The sequence below is a fragment of the Daphnia pulex genome, chromosome 1 (assembly GCF_021134715.1).
Source record: "Daphnia pulex isolate KAP4 chromosome 1, ASM2113471v1".
NCBI lineage: Eukaryota > Metazoa > Arthropoda > Branchiopoda > Diplostraca > Daphniidae > Daphnia > Daphnia pulex.
This window is the reverse complement of record NC_060017.1, coordinates 5,296,027-5,318,545: the sequence shown is the minus strand read 5'-3', so window position 1 is coordinate 5,318,545 and position 22,519 is coordinate 5,296,027. Positions and strand designations below refer to the sequence as shown.

Below are 22,519 nucleotides of genomic sequence, written 5' to 3'. Positions count from 1 at the left end.
ATAATAATAAAGTCAGAAAGGGAGAGAGAGAAAGAAATATACGGAGAAGGGCTTTCACACCTGTGCGCCCGCTTCAGATAGCCATCTACCACAAGGAGAAGAAGGTAGAGCTTCCACATCCATATAGTGATGTCCGCCGCTTCTGCTCTTCTCTGCGGTGGCTGCTGCTGGGAAAGAAAAGCGCGCAGGAATAAGAAAAATAAAAATAAGAAAAAGGAGAAGTCAAACGGGGATAAGCTACAGGGGGTTTTCTCTCTTGTTGGATGTAACCTTTTCTTTCCAACGATTTTGTACAACCCCTCGACACGCAGGCAAGAATCTACGGACGCGTTAAATGTCCGCAACCATCCGCATCGGAGTATCTTCAGTATATAAGTGCTGTGAAGCCTGGGGAGAGATAAAGATCGAAACCGACTTGCCAGTTCAGAGATAAACCCTCGGGATCAAAGTAGTAGCCGAGTAAACCCGAGTCTTGGTAGTATAAAAAGCTACTGCCGGGTATCAACGCAAAATGATGGGTTCCATAATAATTTTATTTAAAAAACACACCCGCGGACTAATACGAATAGAGACCCAGACACAGTTTTCATTCAATTTTTGTACCCATCAAATTGTATAAAATTTCAAAGTCTGAAATCGATTTAATGGAAGTATATTACGTTTATTCACCGACACTTTTATTTTTTTGTTGTTTTTCAATTTGAATTTGAATTAAAGCGGGAAAAGAGAGGGCTTTTGAAGGACAAACGCAATAATATAAGAACACTCGGGATGTGTATAATAATAATTAATAATCAAATGTGACGGGGGTATTATGTTCTGAGAGGGGGGGGGGAAGGGGGGGAGAGGGGTCAGTGCGATGCTGTTTTTAAAAAGAGTCTTTCAAAATTTCTTATATGTACACGTAATATAGATAATATTTTTTTTTGTAGTCATCATTTATAATTAGAATATTTTTTTGTTTTGTTTCCTTATTTTTAGTCGTGTTATACAAGAATTTGTTTACATGCATTTCTTTTTTGTCGAGGGGAGAAATAATAAAAAACATTTGCGGTGTACAATATGTTAGAGGGTTATTATACATCATATTTATAATATTGATAGCGAGAGAGAGAGAGAAAAACAAGACAGTCAACCACCATCTCTAATTCTGTTGATGTTGTTTCACGACAATTACAAAAAATTAAAAAATGAATTTCAAATAACAAAATGTTTAATACTCAAAAATGAACCGGAATGATTTTTTTTTTGTTAGTCGTTTTTTGTTAAACAAAATTTCCCCCCTCAAAAAATGGCGTGATCATTGCTATTATTCACCTCTCAACTCGCCAAAATTTGCTGCCTATTCTTCTTGTTTTTTCTCCAAATCAGAATATCAAAGAATCGATATTATATGTACAAAAAAGGGGATAGTCAAATGACAGAAGGGGGGGGGGTTAGGATAAAGCTAATTTCTTTTTTTCGCCCAAAGTGTCACGGAAACAGCAACAGCAACAAAACATTTGTTTTTTCAAAAACTAAAAGAGAAAATATAGTATAGGTTATGATCTATCACTTATTCACTTGTTATGTAATCGTGTAAGAGAGAGAAAGAAGGGAGATAGGGACACATTTTCGATTTCGTACAAGATGGAAATACATTTGATTCGGTCGGTATGTATATATATAGAAAGGTTTCATCATCAAATTTAGAGTGAAGTGAATACATACACAGCATTTGTGCGGCGTGAGCGGCAGCAGGACTAGAACCCTGGTGATGATTTATGCAAATTGAATCGAAACGCGACAGGGAGGGCGGGAATCCGCCGCCAATGTTTATCCGATAGGCCGTTGTGTCATTGCAGTTCTCACAATTAGCGTTGGGACAGGTGTTGTATACGTATAATATCCCTGATGTGATGTGAACTATCAAATGTCGGAATGATTGTCCGGTTGGCGGATGAGACAAGTCAAGAAATTTTTACAAATCCCCGCGGACGGATCTCATCACCGCGTCGCTCGAAGAAGATTCGCCGCTGTCTTTTGAATGAATAGAAAAAGACGAGAAAATCAATAAATCATTCGCTGCGCCAAGGTTAGAAAAAGATGTTCACACGAGAGAATAATTCAGTGGGTTTTTTGGGGGAAAAACCTTCCCTTGAAAAACAAAAGAGAAGCGGCAGGGAAATGTTATATAGCCTATTTCTCACCAGGTGTTTGCATAGTGTAAGAGTAGAGCAGGTGCAGACTGTAGCCGGCTTGTTCCGATGACTCCATCCGCTTGATTCCGTTGCCGGCGTTCAGATTCTCCAGCTCGGGTGGCATTGAAACCGGTTGTTGACCATTGCCTGATGATTCATTTGACACGAAACATAAATGATCCAGTTAATATTTAGTCATTTTAATCTCGATTTATAGACATCTATTTCCCGATAAGTGATTGGGTGATATCTAAGAACAGGGTATAGATTTTATCGATTGTTCGCCCGCCGGATCGATCGAACGAAATGATCCGGTCCAATGGATTTAACATCCTTACACCTCCCCCCTCGCAGACTTCTCCTTCCACCAGAACTGCTCATGTCATTACGCAACCCTCCCAGCAGCAGAGTCTGCGGTTCAGCAACAACGCCAACCGGAATAACTCGATAAACCAACACGACCGATCCCTTCATGTGACACAAAAGAATCGACCGCGGAGGAGAACCGGAATTGTTTTCCAGTCGAATTTTTCAGTTGAGTTTATGTCTTTATTTTGTCATTTTTACCTGGATTATTACGCCGTCCACCCTTGTTGACCGGAGCTCCGTTGTTATTGTTGTTGTTGTGATTGGTGTTGTTGATGTTGTTGTTGTTGCTGTGACCGCCGCCGCCGGAGCCGCCGGAGCCGGTGGACGTGCTCAAATGTTTCTTGTGTCTGGCTCTCATGTTCTGGAACCAGACCTGAGTCACCCGCTTGGACAATCCCGTCAAGTTGGCGATGCGCTCAAGGTCCTGGCCGTCTGGGTTCGAGTCCAACAAGAAATTCGCCTGCAGCACGTGCAGCTGCTCCTCTGTGAACGTCGTCCGCACTCGTTTCGACTTGGATCGACCGCCTCCTTCCGGATCCGTTTCTACAAAAAAATTAAAAACAAAATGTTAAAATTCAAACTTTCATCTACAAGTTTCCTTTTTTAAAATGTTGAACGGTTAAGAGCAGCAGCCTTGGCCAACCTTATCCCGGCGAGCCCTTGTTATCTGCGAGATGATTCAATTAGAGGCCTCGACTATAATACATCTCCCAGTAGACTATTTTTATACCATCACCAGGTCACGTCCTTTTGAGATTTTTTTTCAAAAAGTCCTTTTTTCTTCTTCAAAAATAAAAAGTCGTCCTGTCTTATTCCCCCCTTCGCGACTATACTATCTCAAATAAAGAATGTTGGCATTCAGAAGCCGTTCTACTAGATGTAATTCACATAATGGCCCTGCGAGGAGAAGAGGTTGAAAGTACTACTATATAGGTATTATACAAGTGGCGGCTCGAATCTTTATCTCTATCCCCCCCTCCCTTTTTTTGGCTGGGCTGCTGCCCATGTGAAAAGGAAAAACTTGTCCAGCCCCAGCAAATGATGGCCCGTGTGTGTATATTTCTGGGGCTGCTGGCCGACTGGGTTAATGTATAACAAACGAGCGGCGATTCATCAAGATGACACTTGGAGATGCCCACGGGCTCTCTCCTTGCCCGTCTATATAACCCTCTGTACCAAACTACACATGGCATACGAATAAGAAAACAACAAGTCGGTGCACAGTGCGTCCTATTCAGATTGAAGAATCTTCTTCTTCTTTTTTTTTGATATTTTAACTTTTTTTTTATTACCCCCATTTTCTTTTTCGGACACACAAACATCACACAACGCCCGTTACGAATAAACGCGGGCCGGTGGGGGGTTGCGCATCTTTTGAAATGCGAGGACACACGCACAAATGAAAAAAAGTGGCCCATTTTGTGAGCTGGACAAACTTTTGATGGCGACATGACCAATCCGTCAGGTCGTGTTATACGATCGGATTTTTTTTTCCTACTCAGTTATTTCGTCACATTGAAAAAAGCCCAAAGTTACAAGTCTGGGGCAACCCCTATAGCCGATCTCGTTTTAATGGGCTGCTATTATTATCAGAACAGATTGACGACCGCCATTACTAGTCACGTCCCAATGAAATCCCGCTACGTTACAGCCACTGGGAGCTGCATTCAAATGGGTCAATGTACAGACCTTTTTTTTTCAATTCACATTCAAAGAAAAAGGAAGGTAAAAATATATATTTTAAAAGCTGGAGGGTTTTATTGTGGCGGTTTCGATCTGATACTAATTATCTGCGGGTTAAGTGCGAAATTTTACTTTTATCTTGTCGGTGGAAGAGAGGCTCAGTGTAACTTATTGGGATGAACTATTAGATACTAAAATCATCCCGATCCATTGAGCGGATGTCGAACGCAGGTGAGAAAATCGCATTAATCGTTTTTGAGCGGGGGAGAGGTCGATTGTGAATAATTTATATCGATACTTTAAGCTTGATTAATTAGAATATTAGTGTCGTCTGCTTTCGCTTTGTTTGACGAAAAAGAGACGAAGTTAAAGAAAAAGAGACAAGGTTTAAAAAGGAAACGAAACGATTATTTGTTTGGAAACGTTTACACGTGTGTGCACGAAAAATAGCACAACAAATAACATCACAAAAATGTGCTCGTTGTGTGTCAACTCTGGTCGCGAATCTTAATCGAATCGCTTGGTACATACTCCATGTTTTTGGCGGGTAAATAAAACTAAGAATACGAGTTGAATTATTATGAGAGCTGAAATAGAAAAGAAACCTGTTATCCAGATTTGTGAAATATTAGTTTCTATAAGTGACTAGCATTTATCATGTAAATCCTCTGTCAATCCATATGGCAGTTTGTTTGCATTGTGTTAACCTTTTTTTTTACGTGCAGATTTGAGACCTGAGCCAGCCCTCGTAACTACAAGAAATGCAAGCTTTCTCATACTGGTATTGACCTCTCATCAACAACAGTCTCAGGATCATCGCTTGGGTAAAAAATTTTCGTTACTTTTATTCCTGTGACCTACTAGATATTTGTATGATGCATGACTTGCATCAATGCAGTGTATCACATGTAGCTAAACCTTAAATTATCCTGTTTATTAACAATTAGGGTTTACCCACTGACTCATTTCCAACTTTTCCTTGTTTCTGCAAATATTTTTCGTAACCAATTTTTAATTTTCTTTTTCAGATAAACAGCATCCAGTTTGATTGAGAAAACTCTGTCCTCGTGTATGCCCATGTGAGTGTGGGTGTATTCACGAGGACGTTCTTTTTCTGTCATTCAACTTTGCTGAGGATGGGTCACTTGTGGTTGTGGATGCCTGGCTGTGGATTTCCCGGGCTTCAAGGTAGGACAAATTTATCAATGTTCTTTCTTTTTAACTATTTCGTCGCGTAGTGCGAAGTACGATTATTCTTGACCTATCCCGTTGTCTGGAACTGTTTGTTCATTTGCCGTTTTTGTTGACTCAGTTTGGGTTTTTTAAATAACTCATTTGTCGAACGACTACAGATCAGGCTTGTTTTTCTTTTTTTGGTACCCCACAACTTTTTTTGTGGGTAAACATTCAAATTCGAAAATACTTGAACTTAAACACTTTGAGCAAAGTGCAACTAGAGCATGAGGGACCTGTTGTTATTACATCACTAAAGTTTCTCATTTGACTGAGTGGCCGAAATCCTGAAATTTTCAGGATACAGAGCCCTATCTATCGATATATGTGACAACATTTAATGATATCGGAATGTTATTCTAGGAATACAAGTTTCCGATGGGACCTACGGGGAGATTAATGATGCGTGCAAGTGACACCTTTCAAATCCTTGGGAGACTCTGTCTAAGAGATATCCACAGGACAATCGAGCGAAGCCAAAGTCTCTTTTTTCTTGTGCGAGTGTGTAGCCTACAAAGTTGTTTCCTTTTGGAATAAAAGGGGAGAGTCACCGTGACTGAACCACAACTTGGAGTGTCGTCGGGAAATCAATTCCTTTTGGGTTGCGAGGGGCAACCGATCGGCCATTGGAGTGCCACCAGCCAATAGATATTCTCTCACGATAAAATAAGAAAAATCCCAATCAGCGTGTTTGGGCCGTTTTTCTTTTGATTATTTGTATGCGCACAGAAAAGGCTCGGCCAACAAACGAAACCTGATGAATCATTGGCTGTAATTCAGCGCCTGCAACCACAACAACAACACAAAAAAATATCTCCACCGTTCGATATAATAACGAAAAGCAGAAAGAGAGAGAGAAAATTGAATATGCCCCCCCAACCACCTTGGTTTGTCTATAGGTGCAACACCTTCTTGATCTTCAAGTGCGCCTTGCGAACAATCGCGTTGCGATCGCCCCACATTATTACCCACGCTTTTATTATGCAGCAACGGTGGTGGGAAGAAACGAATGTTGAAAAAAAAAATAATAATTTGAAATAAAGACCAGAAAAATCGAATTCAGTTTAGACGCTTTATATATAGAAGGCGGAGGCGTGATCGGAAGCTTTTCGGTTCCAATTGAAATACAAAACAAGGTTTTCTGCGTCCATAGAACCGTGAAACGTTCTCACGGTTCACTTTCCCCTCGAAATCTCAAGCGATAATCAAAATATTCACGAAAAAAAATGTTTGCCGGGACTTTGTTTGAAAGATTCTGGAACGAAATTTTGTGTTGAGGTGGTTCTTCATCCGCGGGGGATTAGTTAAACCGTGTGTGGGTGGGTGGGCCATCAACAAACAAGAGAGAAGCTACTACTTCATTTTGGCCAGCGCGTTATTATATTCCTCGGCGGTTTCGAAAGAAAAGATCGTTTTGACTTGGCATTTGAACTAAACGATTTTTCCTCGCAGAAGCTTATCTGAAGAGATTGAGTTCTAGTACAGGAATTTATTTCGATGAATTTTATGTTTTTTTTTTCTTTTTTTCTTCTTCTCTTCTTTTCTTTGGTAGTTCTGGCGTGTTTTACGAGACGGCGGGGTCAGGTGTCGGGCTGCATCGACCCCCGACCGCGGACGCCCGGGCCTTTTTAGCTCCCTATATCACATCTAGAAGCTTAAAAACAAGCCGCCAGAGTTTCTGGCTGGCATATCTTGTGTGTATGTGTGTGTGTATACCGCCACAACTTTATGGTGAAGAGCCGTGCACAAGATGTTTCAGTAGTCTGAGCAGTTCAGAAGTTGTAGTAACCAAGCCGGGCCAAGAAGTTGAACCCCAAAGTTTCAACCATAAAATACACACACACACACACACACACCTTTAGCTTTAGAGCGCATATCATATATTATCTCTGGCTGCACAAGGAAGATGGGGGGGGGGGGAGAGACAGCCTCCTCTTCTCCTATCGTCGGTAGGAGCTAGGAGCACATCTCATCATCCACACCATCTCTATATACCTGAGACTATCGGCTCTACACTCGTAGGAGGCCGTCTTTTTGGCTGCTGACGCCGGTATATTGGCTCTCTGAACCTCTATTTGTGTTTGGTCTGCTGCTGTTAGATGTGTGGAGATAGGATTTACGATCGGTGGTAATCGATGCGCCAGAGAGAGCAGCAAAAAGGAGACGAACCGCTCGCTCCTTCTTCGTCGTCGTCGCTGTGTGACCAGTTACCGCAGTTCCCTTTTTCGGGTGCTATATACCCCCAGCACGTTATACGTAGAGATGACTGTGAAACCTCATTCGTTCTCATCACGACGTCTGTCTGTGGAAAAAGGGAAAAAAAATATCTCCACTTGAGTTATAATATCCCGGCACTCACCGTGCCACTTTTTTTTTTGTAAAGTTGTCTCCCGCTCGCTCACGAACCTCATCGTCTATCTTTTTTTTTAAGCGCCAGAGTTTGAAATGTGTCCCTGCGTGTGGGAAGGTCACCATATTATTTCTATGGTCGTTGACTGTTTGGTAGGAGGGCGAGAATGAGAGCCCACAGTTCTCCCTCCTTTGCCGAACACACAAAATCTCGTGTCATTATATTATTCCATCCCGAATTGGATAGGAGGAGCAGCAGCAGCAGCACCACCCGCCAAGGCGAAAACCGGCAAAGGCGTTTTGCCTTAATGGCGTCGCTTCATATGCAAAGTTTGTTGGCTGCTGTTGCCCCTCCCTCAGCACCCTTCGACATTTTCGAAAAAAAAAACTTTTCTCTCTATTCGGATTCTCTATAGGATCTACGCGGCAGCGGACTCTGACGTAACATCGTACAAATTGCGGGTATAAATTGTGGGGGGGTAGATCGAAGGCCTATTCGTTTGATCGGTGGAATTTTTATATTAGTCCCGTACACATTTTCTCCTTGATTTCTTTTTACGAGACAGTCCAGTCAAGAGATTTGAGTGTCCAATAATCATTGGTTAAAGACTTGTGGCCATCTGTCACATGCCGCCCGTGTGGTTTAGAGGGCCGAAGTTTGGAATAAAAGATTGGTGAGAGAATTTTTGTTTAAGTGGTTCCTTACCGTCGGATGAAGTAGATCCGGCGTCCAGTCCGTCCAGGTAGTGAGTCTTGCAGAGGACGCGGCCTTCGTGGAGGGCGAATTCTTCGCCGGTGCTGAGTTGGCGACGGCAGGCGTCGCAGGCGAAACAGGCCAGGTGATAGACGTGCTCCCGTGCCCGTCTCACCCAATCGGCCGCCGAGATGGATCGACTGCAGCGGGCGCATTTGGCTCCGAACGTCCTGATCGATTGACACGAATCAAACCAAAAATTTTGTTTTTTTAGTTAGGAATGATTTACAATTTAAAATAATATTCCAAACTTTAAAATTACGGTTTAAATGATTAATTTTAAAAACATTCAGGTCATCTAAATTTAACCTCGTAGAGACACGGTCAAGAGGATCTCATTTCAACTGACTGTTGGGTCTTTTTTCTAGTTTAAGAGCCCAATAACAAACAAGATTAGAGAATGTAAAATGGGAGTCGAGTCTAAATGAACGCTTTACGTCATGTTTGTTCACGGCGTATGGTAAATAAGGCACTTTTATACGAGCGAGTCTAACAGGACCAAACGGGTCCATAAAACGCCGAGGCCTAGAAGACTACGGCATCGCATCCACACTGCTGAATTCCGGCGGTTGTTTTATATAAAAAATCCATTAAATGTTTGTGTCTGATGGAAATAACAACAAGAGGAAGAAGAAGAAGAACTTCTTTTTTTTTCTTCTTTTCTCGTTCCGTCGGTATATTTTCGTTCACAATAGACAACACCGTTCAATTAACTTTTGAACCCTCCTTTTGTGTCTACTGCTGTGTACAGTACCCAGGCGCAAATGTGAAACAGGCCCTCCCAGATATTCATTTTCTGTTTTTCTTTTAATGAAAAGTAATGAAGAGTTCATGGGCGCTTAGATTTTTACCCAGCCGTCGGGATCGGCGTCGCGACCGTTCTTTCATTTTTAACCCGTTCCGTATTCTAATTGTATTTTGTTTTTCAACTATTAGACTGATGATTGGTGACGCCCGAGTAACTATTGTTCGATTCCGCATGTGCGGCTGTCGTCTCATTGATTGTGAAACGCACCACAACAGCCCAAACTTTGATATTTCGTTGAAATTGAATAATGAACGACGAGGAAATGTTTTCGAATTCTGACAAGCGACTCGACGTCGTTAAAGATGGTGGTGGGGGACCCCTTGAATATGTGGGCGGCCATGTCTGGTTGGTTTTTCTGCCTGGGCCTATTGTTAACTTACACGGTGGTGTCCATCACGCTCTGCCGACGTGTCATTGGCCCGCGTTGTCATAACACGAAAAAAGGGCCGGGCGAGGAAGGAGGAATATAAGCTCAACATAGTATTATTATTATTACAACCCCGTTTAATACCACCACGGGCTTTGGGGTTTTTGGTGCTGAAAAAGAGAAACTCGCGGACGACTGAACAACATCTCCGATTCGAAATAAGAGAAAATGGCCACCACCACCACAACTTGGACGATAAGAAAGAGAGAGAGAAAAAAAAAAAACATGGCAGCCTCGTCGTGGTGGGTCGTGTATAGTTTTTCTCTTATTTCTTTTTCTCCTTATTCTTTGTGGTGTCCACAATTTTGTCGTGTTCGTTTTTTTTTCTTTCTTTCTATTTTTATTTTATTTTTCCAACCGTTCAGGTTGAAAGTCACGGAAGTCATCGACTTTTACTAAAAATAAAATACCAAATTTATTTGTATCCCAAACGGGCAAGGGTCTCGCTGTCTAGTGTCGATGGGACGGACGTTTCAACAACGGTCTCAACGTCTTTCCTCTTAAGAAAATGTTATTATTACTACTTTTATTATTATTTTCCCTATTTCTGCGTCCTCGCTGACATCACGACGAGTCTCGTCCATCCGAAACAGTCGCACAATTGCGGCGGGAGAATATAGAAGATTCGAATTCTCCCTATCTTATCTTAGCCTCTTTTCGTATATTCAAGAAATAGGAAACAACTTTTCTGTTGTTGTTGTTGTTGTATCACTCGAGTGTCTGTCTGGAGAGGAAAAAAAAGTTGTCACAAAGTTTTCACAGTCACGAACAACTTCTCAGATTTTTTTACCCTCAACCCCCAAAAAAATAACACGCGGGAATGTGGGAAGATTTGAAAAAGTCGAATTTGTTTGGTGATTGTTTGGGTTAGTTTTTGGTGAGTTTGAATGATAATAATAATAGTCGACATACCTGGTGTAATCAGCCCGGCAGTAAATGGCTCCGGCCCTGACGAAACAGGAAGGCTGGTTGTCGAGGGCCGTCCGGCAGACGGAGCAGCGCAGGCAAGTCGAGTGCCACGTCCGGCCGGACACTTGAATCAGGAAGCGGTCGGTAATCAACTCGCCGCAGGCGGCGCACACTCCAGCCGCCACTCCGACCTGGCCGCTGGATCCGGAGGCCAGGCCGAGGCTGGCGTTACTCCCGACGCTGCCGATCCCGCCGACGCCACCCATGCCGCTCGTCGAATCGATGGAACAGTCGGACGGCGACGGAGCTTCCGTCTGTTGGATCAAATTAAAAAAAAAATGAATGACAAATAGATTTGATACAAAATTCCGCATTTAAATTTACAGTTTTCCACAGACAAAAGAGGAATAACTTTTTTTCGTGTCCCGCCAACACAATGGCCCCCCTCCGAAAACATCGGCGTAATCGAGTGGAATATTGACGAACAACCGCGTTCCCTCTAGGCCATTTATTCACTTCGTTAACCGCCGAGTATTTCGACAAAATAGCTAAGAGACTCTATGCACAGCAGTGGTGTGTTATGCGTGTGCCCTTTTTTCCCTTCCCCCTCATCTAACGTCTCAAGTTGGACGACTCTTTGGAGACGGGAGTCGGGAGAAGAAAACCTTCGGCACGCCATCGAAGCCGGCCGAGCTCTTTCACACATAGAGACTGTGGAAGAGTTATTAAATCACGCCGTGAAATGTCTCGTAAAGGAGAAGGAACGCATAGAAAAAGCTGAGAGACTGAGCTGTATTATTATGTACCATCAGTTAATAGTACGGCCGTATTATATATGGCATCTGCATCTGCATGTGTGTGTGTATACATATTCCGGGGCTGGCTCTAATAGGTACATCCGCGTGTGCGTGAAATATTAGATTGCCCAACGGAATTCTCTCTCTCGGCCAGATTTTGAGTTTTGAAAAGATTAGAAGACGGTGCTGCGCGCGGTGTTACGTGCCGTTCAACCTGGAATCGCAGTCGGGCCAACGGGCGTTCCTTATTTCAACATTTCTCTCTCGACTCAATATTGCTGGACATTCCTCGTGTGTCCTCTACATTTTTCCCTTTTGAAATACTAGAATTTGTTTTTTATTTCTTTTATTTCCGAGCTGTGTAGGTTACAGTATTTATGTCGGATGAAATGTTTATAGACTCTCGTCTCATGCTGAGCCTCTTTCACCGTCTACTATTGCGGATGGCCATTTTTCTTCTTCTTTTAGTCTATTCAACAAGATGTCAACCGCCACTATATGAGAACACCACACGGATTTCCCGAGATTCTTTTGATTTGCGCTAGCTCAAATTTATGAGATGATTTACGCATAGGAATAATCAAAGATATAAACGCGCGTTATTATATGGATGTGACAAAATTGCGAATTTTTATTTGTTGGTTGTTTTTACCTTTTCCCTTTTGATCTCGCATGGACTGACCGGATGTAGCGACGAAGCCGGAGACATTGAAGTGTCCATAAACTGCGTAAAACAATCAAACTATATTGAAGTCAATAATAGGCAATGATGATACAGAAACATATTTGCATTTGTCATTGTAGATTATAGCGATGTCGGCCTATAGTGACATATAACAAATCAGACGACATGTGAATCTCAATTGGAAAACTGTACCATGTCTTTGTGATTAATCCTGCGACGCACCTTCATAATTACGTCACGCACTTTTTGATCTCGAAATCGATCGAGTCGGCACCGGGTTGAACAGACGACAAAGTTCAAAAGGCGCCGACGAATCCGCACACAACAAGTAACTCAACTTCTAATTTACAAAAACAACCAACCAACTCTTTGTTTCTTTTTTCAATGAAATTGGCAAAGTTTGCGATTGTTTTCTCTAAACACGGTTGGATTGAAAACCACTCGAGTGACCTGGCCAGCAGCACGTCAGCGCACTCTTGCATACAGTGCCGTCTAAGAGTGTTTAGAAATGAAACGTTCGGCAAGAATAACAACAGCGGACACACACTCACAGCTGACAAGCGAGAGAAAGGTGTGAATTTTAAACGAAAATAATATCAACTCTGAGCGCATCAACAACAGCACACACAACAACAACCCGCACTCGGTGAACACCAGACCAACATTGGAGAGACTGAATGGTCGGCGCTGGATGGACATAGTCAAGAGGTTGCGGTGGGTGGGATTTTGTTCCTCTTCTTCTTCTTCCCCCTTTTTTTTCATGGGTGTTGGTGGGAGGTTTTTCATTTTCCGGTGACTTGAGCGCGCGCGCGCACGCTCAACCTCACCTATTGAACATAAAAGAAAACGAGTCGGAGCTGGCCAAAGTCGACGCCCTCTTGGCGGCCGTGGGGGAGGAGCTTGAAGCCAACACATTGCCTCCGATTGGCTGTCCCGCCGAGAGAGCAACACGCACCCACAAAAAAGAGAAAAAAAAACGAGAAGGACATAAAAATAGGAAAAGATAAAAATAAAAATAAAGAAAAAATGAACAGAAACGAGGATCCTGCCCGTATCCTCTTGAAACCCCCGTCGCCGCGCTCGAACAATTGGTCGGAGACACACACACAAGTCTCTCTCTTTCTTATTTTATTTTTTTTTTCCAAATCGCTTTTTGGCTGGCTCTGTACACACACATAGACGATGGCCGCCTGCCTAACGTGTGGGAGCGTGACCGGCGACTTTTTTTTTAGATATTCGATTTTTTCTTTTTTTTTTCTTTTACGACGATGCTCAGCAAAAGTTTTGAATATGGGCAGTCGCATATAAGGAGCCACCAAAAATAAACCGACTCCACTCTCCGCCAACAACAATAGCAACCCGTCGATCGATGAGGATCTCAAAAACTTTTTTTTTCTTCTTCTTCATATCAAAACTCTCAGGAGGAGTTGTGACTCGTATATAATAATAATATTTTTTAAAAGTTGTTTTTACTTTAATTTTTTTCCTTTTTTCAAACTTGACGATCCTTTTTTTTTTTTTCCTCTGGTGTGTATATGGATTTTTTGGTTGCCATATTCTTGTTTGTTCGCTGGCCGTGAATAATAGTTACACGTATAGGCATGGTCCTTCACGAAAACTTGGGATTTCGAGAAGAGAAAGAAACGTGGAACGCTGTGGCGCATTCCGCAATCCTCTCCTCCTTGTCATTGACGAATGATGGCAAACGGTTCCGTATCGTCATCATCATGATTACACACACAAGGCTGGTCGCGGTTTGTCGTCGTTGCGAAAAAGCGGCCGTTTTTTCCCTCCCATAGATACAACAACATTCCCCGCGTGATGTTTCCGTCTTTCTAAATGTTGTTGACTCTCGGCGGGTCCATGGCGAACTAACGATCTTTCCCCCTCTATCATCCGTTGACTTTTTTGCCTAACACAAAATGTGCATTGCGTAGAGCTAGATGTCCTTCGGGGATCTCGTCATTGATTCATCATCAAGACTGAATGAGGTACTACTAGGAGCTCATGTGGTTTTAAGCAGATCAACGGCTCTCTATCGAGATGTAAAGCGACAAACAATCAGAGGAGGCAAAAGAGCGAAAGATCAATCACTCGGGGGGGTTTTCAGCTCTTCTATCTGTGAGAGTATAGTGAGAACTATGCATGGCGGACGAAAGGACAAAAGTCTCCCCCCTCTGGAACATATCATCCCCTTTATTGTGTTGTGTGTCGGGGCTTTTTCGCGGCTAGTGGCCACTTGATATTGAAATAATAGCGCGCGGGGCTTGGATTCTATTTATATATGTACTATGTGGTGTGAACTCGGGCTGAGCCGATTGTCGACGGCCAACCAGTCATGAAGTTTAGTGTACAAGCCTTCCTCATCATTCTCGCTCTTTTTTGTCCCTCTATTATAGTAAGTCCCTCGACTGGGCCAGTATCTCCACCAACACACAAGACACATATAGGAAACTATAGTAGTACTACATTCTTGACTCTTTTTATTTTTTGTCGAGGGTGACCTGACAACGATTGAAAGAAATGAATAGAAAAAAAAAACCTCGGCCAGCTTTTGTTATATAGACTTCCACCAAAAACGGAGAGCGAAAAAACTAAAATAGGGCGGGGGGCATAGCTGGCACAGATTCACTGTGGAGAGAGACGACTCTACCGAAGGCGTGAAGTGTATTATCAAAGTTGACAACGTGACCTTATTGTCCGTCCCTCCCTTTTTTTTGTGTAGGGTTAACCACAGCAGCAGCTCCCCCCTTTTTTTTACAAAAAGAATCCTATCTACATTTGAAATACTGTAGTATTTTTTTCTCTCTCTCTCTAAGGCAACTACGAATTTATTTTCCGAATTATTGGTTATGTATAGCTCAACCAGCAGGAGTGCAGCCCCCCTTTTTTATATATTTCAAAAAAAAAGAAGAAGAGGGGCTCGCATATCACCGGTGGAGTATATAAATAACCGGGGCACGGCTTTTGTTGCACCGGAAAGCGAACTCCGGGGATCACTTTTAGTGCGGTTTTCGGGGCTACGTTGACCTCCTCTAATAGGTCAAATCGATCGGGCTGTATGTATCGTAGTATAAGATATACATCACACGTATACAGTGTATAGTGGCCTACTAGTAGAAAAGATATTCAACCCCATTCGCAGCTGCTGCTGATGGGGGGCGCTGCTGCCGAAAAACTGGGATGGGGGGAAATCAAAAGAGGCGCTCAGAAGAAGAAGAAGATCGTGTATACATAGAAGAGCGAAAAGAAAAGGTTGACACAGTCCGGACAGCGTCGATAGACTGCGCGGCTCCACGGTACATTAACTTGAACAGAAACTAACACACATCCCCTTTTGCCTTTTTGATTCTCTTTTTTTGATTCAGAAACGGGATGAAAGAACCGGCCTCTGTACGGTCGTGTCAAACCATTCGTTACACAGGTATATATACACTGTATACACACATATGCGGTAGTAGTAGTCGTAGTAGTAGTAGTTCAATCTTCAATACAAGTACTACATCATAAAAAGAATCTGATTCTTTTCTCTGCTGTGCGACACGGCAGCAGCCGATCTCTCTAAAGGTGTTTATCGACGACACTCGATCGCGGTTTGAAAATCATTAAAATTGCGCCGATGAAATGGGAGAGAGGGGGGGGGGGAGAAATGCCGAGAGTTAGGAAGAAAAGGGTGGCAGTTCTTCATTCGGGCGAGATGTTTGGCCAAGTTTCTTCTTCTTTTGTACACGTCGTTGTTAGTTCGCGGTGCGTGTCCCATCAAAGCGGCAATAGGTGATCGATGCACCGTGGATAAACCGTCATCACATTCTCGACTCGGCGTCTTTGCCATATCTCGCAAGGTAGACGTATGTATAAAAGTGAGAAGGGGAGAGACACACAGGAATCTGATTCCCTCTCTCTTTCTCTTTTATTTGTGTGTGATATATAATATGTGATCTGAACGCCTCGTCGGCTTAGTTAGAAACCCTTTGACGCGGTGAAATCGAGTCGATGTAGGCGCATTTTACCCTGTCGAAACTCGCGCGCCACGTTTCCTAGGCCTAAAAGGTGATTGAAGTGGAAAGGGAGCCAAGTCGGCGGCTGCTGCGGCTGTAAATCTCGTTACTTCCGCATTCAGAGATACACACAAAAGCGAGAAACACACTAAACATAAAAGTCGAGAAGACACAAACTAAAAGGAGGGAAGAAAGAAAATCTCAGCTTCCTTTTTCCGACACCATTAGATCATGTAAAGTTGCATGGCGCGGCAGATCGATCAATCTTGATGTGATTCGGCCAGCACGAGACTAAACTGCTAAATGTTACGTAGTAGTAGTAGTAGCAGTCGCAGTGCCTATTCAAAGTTGCTGGAGCTCGACTTTACCTTTGTTGAAGATCCTGGCACCGCAAATTGGGAATGTCGATTCAAAAGAGCTGGGGGGAAACTTTCTCGTCTTTCTGCGATCAAAATGATGTGTATGACGATGGGAAGGCAAGAAAGAGTAAGTTACAACAGACATGGTCCATTCTGCTGTAGCAGAGCGCGAGCGCAAAGCTCGGCGAAAATCACAGACGACACACAACAAAAGATATCAGACAACGGGATTAAGAGTAATAAACAACTGAAAAAGTTGAATGGCAATATATATATATATCAGATAATGTGGAAGATGACGAAAAGGGAAAAATCCAGATTTAAATAGCCACGTGACGAGAGGCTCATGACGAGAGGGAACAGCTTAGCGCCAACTGTACGGCGCAGTCCAACACGATGTGGACATCCATGGACGGGAAATTCTGTCAAGCCAATTGAGATTTTACAGACACGATCGATTTACATTTTAAAACATTTAAAAGGGGCAATACCTGTAGAAGTTTCAAGTTGCAAGGGAAATCTCCCGATAAAAGATTCTCTCTCAAAAGCCTGTGGAATAACCCCAAAAAGATATGAAAATCTGTTTAAAGAAGGCGGTTTACTGGTCACTTACACAATCATAGCGGTGCAAACGTAGATGAGAAATTCGAATCGGTTCTCATCGGCAAAAAGGGAATCCCATATCCGCAAAATATCAGGCAATTCGAATTCTTGAGACAATAAAAGAGTCAGCCACCTAAATCAAATCGACGCCGTCAGTCTGATGAGTCTTGTTTGAATTTCTTTCTAATTTATAGCGTGTTACCGAAAAGAATAAAATGGAGGTTCTAATTCTTGATTTTTCAGCCGATTCCAGACCTGGGGATCGCACTCTTTCAGCTTCCGCATCAGGCGGTTCATCAGGCCGTTTATGCCCATTTCACTCTCGTCAAGAGTTTTAATGAAGAAATCTCTAATCTCAGACATCAAACCGGTGAAACAGAAAAATGTGTCGGCTTCAGCATATTCTATTCAAAAAAAAAAAAGGAAATGTCCTGATTACGGGATCCGTTCTCGGTTTCTAACAATTATTTAAAACAAAAATACCCCTCCAGTCACTATCGGCGTCAGTGGCAAAAAGATAATAAATCGGGCCGATGATTTCATTCATTCCTTGAACGTAACTTTGACCCGGATTCAGTTTTGCGTAGATGAACAAAATTCGCTCGACAACTTCCCAATGAGCCTCCTGGCCAGAAGACAAAACCGCGTAATCTTCTTGGGCTTTTCTGACTGTATAAGACACCTATACAGTGATAAAGATTGTGGAAATCAATTCAACCGAAAACTGTATACGATAGAAATTTACCTTATTCATTCCGATTCCTCTGCGCTCGACGGTGCCCGCACTAAGAGCTGTATATTGAACTCGATTATGAAGCCGAATGGAATCTGAATCCCGTCCTTCTACAATTTCCTGGCATGGGAAATCGGTTGCTTGTTGAAAGAATGAAATATCAGGGCAAAGCCTCCTGAAAAATGGCATGATTTGAATGAGAGGTAATTTTCCTGCAGACTTCATGATGAATAAAACAATAAATGAATAAAACAATAAATGAAATAACAAAAATGCCAAATCCTTAAATACTAGTAGCATCAGCTTTACTGTTAAATAATATCCTTTAGAAACACACTGATGACAATATGCTCAAAATATTGCCAGATTTCTTTACCTGACATCTTTGTCGATCTGTAGAAGAACTTCATTGTCCTTAAAGAAGGTCTGCCATTTACTATCAGGGTTAATGCTGAGTGGGTGATCATCCATAGTAACATCAATTCTGGGACAATCTGTCCTTCCATCTTTTGGTGCAACTACCATTTCATCTAGACAAAACAACTCTTCAGGTTTTTTAAAGTTGATGAAATTAGACAGTTGTAATACCTATAAACTGTTTGTAGAGTTCTCTCTTGCTTCGTAAGACTTCTTTCCACTGTTTACGGTTAGGTGGAAGGTAATTAAGTAAGAGTTTCCAGCATAGTGGTCGTAAACCACTGTCATCTGGGACACCTGCCACACATCAGTAATTGTCAATCATTTCCTCAAACAAATAACAGATAGTGTGATACCTCGAAAACATTGCTTTCTAAACAACTTGAAATCTATGTTGTCTTCTTTCAATAGCTCCTGAAGCTCATTAATTCTAAGAAGATTAACAAAATGAAATTAAAATCTTTGATGAATTTTACATGCTGACAATTTAAAATACTTTTCACGATAAGCTGCCATGAAAAATATGTGAAATATCAACAAGACTAAAATGAAAATTCGGAAAATACACAGCTGTCAAAATATAACTCGAACTGCCCCCCAAGGAATCGATCCGCCATCTAGGAGTAAAAAATTGAAGATAACGCTGGGCGTTGCTGAATTTTAAAAAGGTGGCAACGTAATCTAAAAACAAACGAAAAAGAGAATGCAATTCAGCAATTGAAGTCGATGAACTTCCGGCGACACGCTTAGTTAAACCGGAACAAGTTTTCCGGGTAGCATTTTTCGTCAGCTGTCATTAAAGGAAGATCCAGTCTTAACGAAAATGTTGCGGCAACAACTAACACAAGTACGTTGTCGCTGGCTCGATCGCTTACCGTTGATTTTCTCAACAATTTTGGTGTTTGTTATATATAATATTAGTAAACCAGCTTCTAATCATGTAATCATATTAAAGACAGAAACAAAAGAGTTTTCGACAAGTGATCAGACAAGTGCCGTCAAAGAAACATTCAGTTATTCCAAAAAAAGTGCGTTTTCTCATAATGAGTTATTTCGCTTCAATCCTTTTCAGAATTCACCTAAATCAAACTTGAACGACGTTATGATGGCCTACACTTACAGCAGTTTTGGCCTTGACGAGCTGAAGGAGCGGCCAATGAAAACAATATTGTTTTGGAACGAGGCTTATGGCTCTAAAGACTATAGTAATTAACATCATTATTATCGAAATTAAATTACTAATATTTATTCCGCTTTGCAATAGGTATAGGATTCGGGCAACAAGGTTTTCAAAAATTAAATTGCCCCATCACTGATTGCTTTACGACTGACAACAGATCTATGTTGAAAACGGCGGCCGAATTTGACGCAATAGTATTTCATTTGCGTACTTTTAACATAGAAGACTTGCCGCCTACCAGAGGTCAAAATCAGCGCTGGATATTTTGGACGTTGGAGTCGCCGCAGTACAACATGCAAGACATTTATCCTTTGGATGGCCTATTCAATTGGACGATGACATATCGGAGAGACTCTGATGTAATTCAGCCGTATGGATGGATTCAACCGATTGGCTCAATTGGCCTCCAGCCGGAAGTGGAGGAAATCAATCGAGAAATGGAATTAGCTATCAAGAGAAAATCCAAGAATAAAAAGACCAAAATGGTTGCATGGTTTGTTTCAAATTGCCAATCTAAAAGTCAGCGTGAACAGTACGCAAATGCCCTGGCAAAATACGTGCAAGTGGACGTGTACGGAGACTGTGGGTCTATGGCCTGTGATCGAGACAATGCAGCCAATTGTTATGAGATGCTTGAGCAAGACTACAAATTCTACCTGTCTTTTGAGAATTCATTTTGCGACGACTACGTAACAGAGAAGTTCTTTTCTGTGCTTCGTCTAGACGTTGTGCCGATCGTTTTTGGTGGCGGGAATTACTCTGCAATTTCTCCTCCGTTTTCATACATCAATGCCCAAGATTTCGAGACAGCAGTGCAACTCGCCGATTATCTTAAAATGCTCGACTCCAACGACGGTAGGCTTTAAGTATTTGGAAATGTTAAGGCTTTACTTTTATAGATTATGTAATCACACAACGCATTTCTATACTCGTTTTCATATAGACCTCTACAACCAATATTTTTGGTGGAAGCCTCACTACCGAGTCCGAAATCATATTCAAGATTTGAAGTTATCAATGTGCGGATTGTGTTCGCGATTGCATTACGATAGAGCTCTGAAGATCTACGATGATATGGAGAAATGGTGGGTTCAAGACTCCCATTGTCACACCCCAAGAAGTGATAATGTTTTTCATATTCCGTTTTGGAAAAATTAGACATTAGTTATAAAAGTCATAACACAAAAAAAATCGAATCATTTTTCTGTGAGCGCAAGACGAAAAATGATTAAAAAGAATTGTAAGCAACGCGGACCAGAAACACACAAGCGTTTGTGAAATATGTGTGTAACAAATATATTCATAAAAAATTTTTAATAATATTCACGAAAAGACGAAAGGCATGAATTTAATTAAATAATTGAAATAAATAACAGCTCTGTAAATAATAATTTTTGAAAGTAATCAAATTCGGGATGGATCAATCGGGCAACGTTGCGACCTAGTAAAACAATGCCCTAGGGTTACTTTAGCATGCGTTATTATTGCGTTATGATGAGTGTGTGATGTTCTATGTTTGTTGTCTCTATTTGTTTCGTTCTGGTCTCGTTCCTACATTGAGTTATATGGAATCATAAATGAAAAAGTTAGTTGAGACTGATTAATGCCGACTGGTAGGCGTAATCGCGATGATTTAAGAACACTCAATCACCGAGAGTAATCAACTGAGCTTAAAACTTGATTAAAAGGAGAGTGATATAGGCCTATTGCTGAAAGTCCGAAACTGCATAGTCAGCTATACATATAGCAGTGTGCTGTATATAATTTTGCCAAAAAGGTGTTTGCCATCCAGCAGGTGAGTGGTTTTAATCAATTTCTTGCTAGAGTTAAAATCGATTAAGCATATGGTTGATGTCAAATCTCAAGTTCTTCGCTTTTACATGAGAAGCCATTAACTGTAAGGGTTCTATGGGAGCAGTATGATTCTGTTTTCACTATTAGATACCGCAGAATATCAGACCTTGAAATGTTACACAATATCTGTTTAACTTTAAAAATGCTTTTTTTGGTATACTGTCTTACCAAATTTTGCATTATTATCTTTCAGGTTTTCAAATCATTGGAGATGACTACTGCAACAGACGAGTCAGTAGAACTTATTGACATTTCTAATGATGATGATAGTAGTTGTGTGGTTTCACAGCCATCATCAGATATTATATTCATTGAGGAAGTTGAATTTCATAATTACCAAGAAAACAATGAAAGATCATCCAAGCGTAAAAATAGGACAAAAACTATTGATGTCTACTTTACTTCTGCAAGTGGAGAGAGCAACAAATTGGTTACTCCTCTGTCATTGGATACTGCGCCGATAATTGGAGGTGTAGTAACATCCGATAAAAATGGCGATCTTGAATCTAACAAAATTTCAGTCATCTCTGGACCTAGTTTATTGCCTCCAGAAGGGATTCTGTTTGCTGTCCCAGTAAAAGTATACATATCTTTATTGTGCATTTCAAGTTATTAACTGCTTAACACTTGCATTTTATTTGTTGTAACGGGCTCATCTAGGAAATAGCTGCGATTGTGAATAAGACGTCGGACACGCATGGCGTAGAAAATGTAAATGATGGATTTCTTCGAAAGGAGAATAACGAAGAGGCAATGAAGGAGACTGTCACTGCAAACGTACTCGGAAATTCTCAGTCAACCGACAACATCAAAAAGCAGAAATACGTTTCCCTGCCAAAGAATGATTTTGAATGTGATGTTTGCCTGAAGGTAATAGTTATTTTCCATTTGAGAAAAACTCTATTTTAATGTGGAATTCTAATGATTGATAGAAGTATTCAACAAAGAATAGTCTGAAGCGTCATCGCTTAAAGCACTCTGACCCTGCAACATGGAAACAATGCCCATTTTGCGATTATGTATTAAGTTATGAAGTTAACATTTCAAAGAACAACTATTATAATTATTACTTAAATATTTAGAAAACACCGGACTCTTATGTGCTGAAAGTGCACTTAAGGAAACACGATAAACGTAGACGTACCAAGGCGTTTTAGGACTGAAGTTGAGATATAAAACGA

General features: G+C 41.5%; 3 protein-coding genes across 8 annotated transcripts; 1 reads left to right on the top strand and 2 right to left on the bottom strand.

Annotated features, from left to right (window-relative positions):
- Positions 1 to 640: 640 nt before the first annotated feature.
- On the bottom strand, positions 641 to 12,877 carry LOC124193498 (LIM/homeobox protein Awh-like). Of its 2 annotated transcripts, none has more exons than XM_046587465.1 (7): positions 12,417 to 12,877; positions 12,162 to 12,233; positions 10,716 to 11,026; positions 8,521 to 8,738; positions 2,748 to 3,092; positions 2,190 to 2,327; positions 641 to 2,019 (listed from the first exon to the last, which is right to left on the bottom strand). In XM_046587465.1, exons 1-7 carry the CDS (start codon positions 12,420 to 12,422, stop codon positions 1,961 to 1,963), a joined length of 1,149 nt encoding a protein of 382 aa, XP_046443421.1. In that variant the 5' UTR covers positions 12,423 to 12,877; the 3' UTR covers positions 641 to 1,960. The 2 variants fall into 2 exon arrangements, with proteins under 2 accessions (XP_046443421.1, XP_046443343.1); XM_046587387.1 differs by having other exon boundaries at positions 12,387 to 12,876.
- Positions 5,269 to 22,357, top strand: LOC124193162 (alpha-(1,3)-fucosyltransferase C-like). 5 transcript variants are annotated; one of them, XM_046587159.1, is made up of 7 exons: positions 5,269 to 5,420; positions 19,377 to 19,509; positions 19,569 to 20,339; positions 20,428 to 21,279; positions 21,532 to 21,918; positions 21,999 to 22,208; positions 22,271 to 22,357. In XM_046587159.1, exons 2-4 carry the CDS (start codon positions 19,407 to 19,409, stop codon positions 20,640 to 20,642), a joined length of 1,089 nt encoding a protein of 362 aa, XP_046443115.1. In that variant the 5' UTR covers positions 5,269 to 5,420; positions 19,377 to 19,406; the 3' UTR covers positions 20,643 to 21,279; positions 21,532 to 21,918; positions 21,999 to 22,208; positions 22,271 to 22,357. The 5 variants fall into 5 exon arrangements, with proteins under 5 accessions (XP_046443115.1, XP_046443055.1, XP_046442919.1 ...); XM_046587099.1 differs by lacking the exon at positions 5,269 to 5,420 and adding an exon at positions 18,893 to 19,151; XM_046586963.1 differs by lacking the exon at positions 5,269 to 5,420 and having other exon boundaries at positions 18,893 to 19,509; positions 21,532 to 21,808; positions 21,860 to 21,918.
- LOC124193433 (TBC1 domain family member 13-like) lies at positions 16,632 to 18,923 on the bottom strand. The gene is made up of 10 exons (XM_046587270.1): positions 18,801 to 18,923; positions 18,661 to 18,734; positions 18,476 to 18,601; positions 18,264 to 18,417; positions 17,900 to 18,062; positions 17,638 to 17,836; positions 17,357 to 17,558; positions 17,165 to 17,287; positions 17,043 to 17,100; positions 16,632 to 16,973 (listed from the first exon to the last, which is right to left on the bottom strand). Exons 1-10 carry the CDS (start codon positions 18,818 to 18,820, stop codon positions 16,896 to 16,898), a joined length of 1,197 nt encoding a protein of 398 aa, XP_046443226.1. The 5' UTR covers positions 18,821 to 18,923; the 3' UTR covers positions 16,632 to 16,895.
- Positions 22,358 to 22,519: the final 162 nt, after the last annotated feature.

Coding starts and splice junctions, on each gene's coding strand:
- LOC124193433 (XM_046587270.1), bottom strand. CDS start 18,820: ATGGCAGCTTATCGTGAAAA. Junction 18,602..18,660: donor TAGAAAGCAATGTTTTCGAG/GTATCACACTAT, acceptor GATGTGTGGCAG/GTGTCCCAGATGACAGTGGT. Junction 17,101..17,164: donor GTTTGCACCGCTATGATTGT/GTAAGTGACCAG, acceptor GTTATTCCACAG/GCTTTTGAGAGAGAATCTTT.
- LOC124193162 (XM_046586963.1), top strand. CDS start 19,128: ATGTTGCGGCAACAACTAACACAAGTACGTTGTCGCTGGCTCGATCGC. Junction 19,510..19,568: donor TTATGGCTCTAAAGACTATA/GTAATTAACATC, acceptor GCTTTGCAATAG/GTATAGGATTCGGGCAACAA. Junction 20,340..20,427: donor AATGCTCGACTCCAACGACG/GTAGGCTTTAAG, acceptor GTTTTCATATAG/ACCTCTACAACCAATATTTT.
- LOC124193498 (XM_046587387.1), bottom strand. CDS start 12,422: ATGAAGGTGCGTCGCAGGATTAATCACAAAGACATG. Junction 11,027..12,161: donor GCGAGATCAAAAGGGAAAAG/GTAAAAACAACC, acceptor TTGATCCAACAG/ACGGAAGCTCCGTCGCCGTC. Junction 8,739..10,715: donor TGCCGGGCTGATTACACCAG/GTATGTCGACTA, acceptor TCAATCGATCAG/GACGTTCGGAGCCAAATGCG.